This window comes from Cyprinodon variegatus, unplaced genomic scaffold, assembly GCF_000732505.1.
Source record: "Cyprinodon variegatus isolate N-32 unplaced genomic scaffold, C_variegatus-1.0 Scaffold355, whole genome shotgun sequence".
NCBI classification, from domain to species: domain Eukaryota; kingdom Metazoa; phylum Chordata; class Actinopteri; order Cyprinodontiformes; family Cyprinodontidae; genus Cyprinodon; species Cyprinodon variegatus.
Window position 1 is genome coordinate 69,325 of NW_015150808.1, and position 6,000 is coordinate 75,324.

The 6,000-nt window shown below is 38.7% G+C and overlaps 1 protein-coding gene across 2 annotated transcripts in view; it reads right to left on the reverse strand.

Moving 5' to 3' along the window:
• Positions 1 to 3,895: 3,895 nt before the first annotated feature.
• Positions 3,896 to 6,000, reverse strand: part of LOC107091881 (choline-phosphate cytidylyltransferase A-like) — an 11,384-nt gene continuing 9,279 nt past the window's right edge. The window contains exon 9 of one of the 2 annotated variants that reach the window (XM_015386076.1): positions 3,896 to 5,864. In XM_015386076.1, the coding sequence (XP_015241562.1) occupies positions 5,640 to 5,864 (225 nt within the window). In that variant the 3' untranslated portion in view covers positions 3,896 to 5,639. The remainder of the gene's footprint in view (positions 5,865 to 6,000) is intronic. The other variant, XM_015386075.1, reaches the window with a different exon arrangement.

The following is a 6,000-nucleotide window of genomic DNA, read 5'->3' on the forward strand; positions in this document are numbered from 1 at the left end:
ATCTGGTGTCTGTAAGGAAAAGACAGGTGAAGCTGGGAACTCAGGGGGAGAGACGGAAAGGTTTGAGTGAGTGCTCGGTGTTACTGTTCTATCTACGCCACTGTTAAGCTCCTTAATGTCAGACCTCCCTGATATGGTTCTTTATTGCTGTCTTCAAGATGAGTCCAGATAGTTTCTATTCACACCCTGTATCTAGTACAGTTTACCCGCTGAATAAATTGACTGATTTTTGTTCCTGGATGTTAGCCATGTGAACCCTGTGTATTTCTCACCTAAAAGGGGGGGAGGGGATTCATTCCCACCTTGTTTTTTGATATTAGATAAAGAAATTACATTGTTCAAGTTGGTTTTTATATTGTTGCATGTGTTATTTTCATGGATCCCCCTTTCCCGCTTTCAGTTTGGTCAGGTCATTTGAGGTTAGGCCATCATCCTCTCTGGCTTTTGTGACTCGTTTTCCCCCCCAAATACTTTATAAGCACTAAGATGATCATTGTCACACTATGTTCCAGTCAAAAGATCAGTCTGCAGTGAGGTGAGGTCTCCCCCTGGTGTTTGCTTCGACCGTCTGCTTCTTCTTGTTTGTAGCCCTGGTGACCATTCTGTCCAATAAAATCTATGTAACCAAACCTGCCTGGTTTTGTTTTTTCATATTTCTTGTTTCCTTAATCTGTTAGAGCAAAATGTTTGATCTATGTTTTATAGAAAGACATTTAATCAACCCTTGGTTGTTGAGAGGGAAAAATGTCTTAAACTTGTTAAATCATACTAAAAGTTCACATTTTCAGTTTAGAAGTGAAGCTTATCTAGGTGTTTTTTTTTTTTGTTTTTTTTTTTAAATTGCATCTTTATTTTTATTTTTTACTCGTGTCAAAGAACTGCAGGTATTAAAGAAACTCAGTTCTGTCTTTAATGACCCCCAGCTCTTTCTCACTGTTGTCTAACTACAGCTGGATTCTGTAGAAGTCAGTTTGACATGCTGGTTACTCTTCTTGATTGGCCTTTTCTTGGCTGTATAGATGGTTTAATTTGCCCTTATTAAAACAGATAATGGACTTCCAGGAATTGGACTCTGCATCTCCATAAAGCTTGTCAGCACAAGGAAGTATTACGTGACCTAAAGCTTCCTGTTTGATGGCTGCATCACTATAGACTTTGTCTATGGACAGAGACTGTGTCTGAGCTGTGGACTTCCGGAAAAAAAAAAAAAAAAAATGAACAGATTGCATTAACTGTGGAGACTTAAGTTTTTTTCAGACTAGAACTTAATTTTGGTACTTTTTTTTTTTTTCTTTTTTAATGTACCAGGTCTGTTAACTCCCAAGTTCTGACTCGAGCTTTAGTCCACAATTCCTAATTGGGTTTTGCTTTAAAATCAAGAAAGCAGTTATCCCATTGTTGAACCTATTTTCTTTTTTCCTTTCACTGAACTTTCCATTAGGGGTGTCCAATAAAACGTTTTCTGATAAGATACAGATATTGCCCCAATACAGTATTGGCACAAAGCATACCTGCCTTTATTACTCTGATATTGCAGAACGTTAGAAAAGGCTTGATATCGTAAAGACTGTGACAAACTATGGAGTCAAAGTGATCTCAATTTTCACAAATACACGTGATTCATACATGCATGTGCAAGCATACAACATGCACAGCACATGACTCGCCAAAGTATTTCTGGTCTATAAACATAAATTACAAAATGCCAGTGGTCTTTAAACTTCACTGCATTTGTGTGTGGATTTTTGAGACTCTTCTTGCATAACACAAATGCATTTTTTCTATAGAGGGGATGGTTTGCAACCAATCACAGATATCCCTGGTATAAGACAATCACAAGAAAGTAATCCACGTGGGATGACTATTTGCTCTGCTGCGGTCCAGTGTTCTGTCAGCTCAACATACCTCATCAGGCCAGCATCCCCTTAGTAATACGCATGCACGCGCATGATCGTTATTAGTGGTTATCAGCCCCATAGAATGGCTTCAGATTGTGCCAGTAGGCTCAGTTGGTTGTTATCACAGAGTGAATCCTAACCCTAAAGTCATTCCTTTTCCCCCCACGGAATTTATTAATCTATTTATGTGTAATCTGAAAATAATTTCAGTAGTTCTTCCTGTGCTGTAAAAATAAATATAAAATAAAAAAATTATCCAGATGTCGCTCATATTAAACAATCTAAAAACAAATAAATCTTATATCCTGTCAACTGGGTTTTAAAATCCTCTCCCTATAGCCTAGATATTTCATTCTCTGTGAAAAACTGCCGATCATTCTGTAATAAGATCCTCTTCTAACGGACATGCAATGTTTTTTTTTAAACATAATGTGTGTGAACCTAGTGAATTATTTTTTTTGTTTTATGCACAAACTCGTGAAATTAAACTACATGCTTGGATGTAAGGAGAGCAAAGACAGAGGAAACTATGCAATGCATATTACTAAGGGTTTGCTGGTCTGACGCTGTATGCTGCACTGACAGAACACCTGACCGCAGTGGAGCAAATAGTCATCCCACTTGGATTACTTTCTTGTTATTGGCTTACACAAGGGAGCCCTGTGATTGGTTGCAAACCATTCCATGTATTAAAAAAAATGCATTTGTTTATCGAGGTATGTCAGGAGAGTCGTGTGGAGCTTGTCCTGTACGTGTATGAATCGAGTATGTGTATTTGTGAAAATTGAGATCGATTTAGCTCCATACAAACAGCTCATTTCTAGAGCGTTTTATTTATTTTTTCTTTCCTCGGCAGAAGCGTTTCCAGAAAATCTTTTATAAGGGTGGCCATGGCCACCCCTGGCCCCCCATCTAGCTCCGCCTCTGTAATCCTCGGCTCCTCCCGTCCTGCCTCACAATCACGCTCTACTCACCGGATTGATCCAACGTTCATAGTAGTTTCCTCATATTTAAAAGGAGGTGGAGCTTTGCTGGAGAGACTACAAATGTGGAGGAAAAACCCAATAACTATTGAGGTTCCATCAGCGTTGAGAGTCTGAGCTATTGAGCTTAAAAGTGAGGTAAAGTGTGTAATCTCTCTCTAGTGTTAACTGACTAATCATGCACAGAGCTTCAATCACGGGATCGATTTAAAAGTGGCTGACTTGGTGCCGGCCGGCCGGACATCTTGGGGCGGGTGGCGCTCTGCTTGCCAGAGATTTTCACGAGATCTACAAGTTTACTTAGTCTGATAGTTTTTTATTTGTGAACAAAAAAATTACATTTTGATTTTTGTTGCTTTGTTTAAGAGGGGTGTAAAGGTCATGGAATCCGGATTCTGTGTTTATTTTCTTATTTTTTGTTGTAAACTTAAAGTGACTGTTCGTGTCAGATGTTTTATTCTTTTTCCCCTCAGCTTTTTGCTATTGGACAGTCAACATATGGGAGACTTTTCACTCAGGTTTGTGGAAGAAAAAAACATTGAACATTTAATTTTCATATGGACATTTAAAATGCAAAACTGATTAAAAAAAATCTATGTGAATATATATATATATATATAACCAATGAGTTACAGAAACTCAAATAGGAATAGTGTTTCTATTAGCATGAAAATATTGGAGAATTTAGATGCTGACCAACAAAATCAGATATTCATTTTTGGGCTAATATTGGACTAATATCGGATGTTCAACCCTACTTTACATTGATGATACTCTTAAAAGAGCACTCCGAAGTATATTTAGTAGTGACCATTAGCGGCTTGGTCCTCTTGTGTGCCGTTAATAACTGGTGCATTCTATTTACTATTTTTGTGTTAAAATTCTGTTTCCTGGCATCTATTTTTTGTTTTTATTCAGAACAATCTCAAATTTGGTTTATTTTCTAAAGCCATAATCATGAAATTGAAACATATCTTGGTAAATCTTTAAAAATCGACAAATGCTTAAAAGCAAACAAGACAATGTTTTTGGCCAACAAGTTTTAATACAATTTACTTCTCCTGTACATCAAGGAAGTGGGACAAAAATGAAACCCCAAAAAGTAACAATCAGAACCACTTTTGAAAGATATTGGCTTAAGGTTATGTGGACATGCTCTAACTGAGATGTTTACACTGATTCAAAAAGGTAACATCTAGAGAGAATCAAGACGAGCCTTTCTTTAAGCAATTTAGCACCGATTAACGGACAGGATTCTTTGTAGACTAAACTGGAATTTTTTAGGTCAGTCATTAAATTTATGTTTGCACACAATAGCATTAAGGTTTCACAGCTGGTTTACGCCATCATGCTTCTATGTAACCAAACGAGAAATAACTATTATTGATCATCTGATAGTATTGCTTAACAGAAAGACCACTTGTTTAGAAACAAGTTTTTCCATTGGAGAAAAGGTTTCAATATATTTAAGTCTTACGACAGCCCAGAGGAGAGGAAACTGTGCTTATCCACAACACAAACAGTTGGAAGGAGGTAGCTAACAGAAAGCGATCCATCAAAACATCCGATTCAGTGGAAGTCCCCATTTTCCATTTATTCAGATTATCATGCCAGTTCGCTACAAACGAGGAAGGTCCCATCACAAAAATAAAACTATTTGTGCCAATGACTCAAGCTCTAGCATGCCAATAAATTGTACTACACCTGCGTATTTTCAAATTCAAAACCTAATACTTTGCGTTGTATCAAAGTTTCTCACAGATCGTCAGGTCCATCTTAAATGACAGAAAAAAAGTCACCTATTGCTTACTTTGATTCTCTGCTCAGGGGGGAAAAATAAATGATAAAAAGCTAAAAAAAAAAACAAAAAAAAAAACAGATGATTAAACTTGTCACCCATTAATCAACGCCACTTAGAGGCGTCTAGTTTTAAACTAGTCTTTCAAAGACTGATTCTCGTTGGCAGATCATAAAATTTATAAGCACTTTTTTTTTTTTTTATACTATAAGCAGAAAATAAGCTGAATTCTACATCTGTCTTTCAGCAGATGCTGTCAGGAGACATTAAACATGCTGACATACAAACAATGCCATGCAGGTAACATGGACACAGGAAGCTTCAACACACAGAAATGCTGCTGCTTGGTTGATGTTAATTCTCAGATTCAGTTTAGATCCGTTATTGGTTTCAGATACCGTATTTAAACGTTAGTACGAGGATAAAAAAATCTGCAGCACACAAGCAGATCATTAAAACAGTGCTTTATCACATGGTTCCTCAGCACAAATGAACCTTCTGCTGCAAACACCAGCGAGCCCCTCTCCCTCCAGATCGCCCGCCCCCTGCTGCTAAAGCCATTACCTAAACTCCCCCTGTGCCACGAGGCAAGCTTTAGAATACAATCACAGATGGAGCAGTGCACCAAGGCTAATACCTGAAAATATTGCTAAGTGACAGTGAGCGACCAGTTACCAACATAAAACCTGACAAACACATAAACTCAATTTGAAAGAATGTGGGGGTCTAGTTGGGAGTTTACTGACCGTTACACAGAAACAGAAAAAGAAAGAAGATGAAAACAGGTTGTTAAAAACAGGAGCTGTGGACGACCTGGCTGTCCAACTAACATGACGCTGAAGTGCTAAAAGAAAAATCCATGAACACGATAAAAATCTGCAGCCAGGATCTCCATGACGACCACACAGCTTGACAGCTCTGTTCACTGGTAGTGCTAACTTGAATTCATAAGACTCGGCTCTAGTTGTCGTCGTCTTCGCCCTCTTCGTCGTCGTCCTCGCTGATGAGGTAAGCCCGGGCCCCGCTGTGGTGAGGAGGTGAGGGAGGAGGGGAGGTCTTGGAGAAGAAGGGCAGGCGGAAGGTCGGGGAGGGCGAGCGCTCCTCTCGGACGGGGCTGCTGTCGGGGCTTTGCCTGGGGCTGATGGCCTGCAGCATGCGGCCTTTTCCTTCCTTCAGCATGTGCTTCTGCAGAGCCCACAGAGAAATTATGACATCATTTAAAAGTATTGCTTTTATCTGCATTTTCTTTACCACAGGTAATCACTAGATTCATGGTGTTCATTCATTTTCACTTTTTCTTAGATTTTTAAACCCAAGGCTA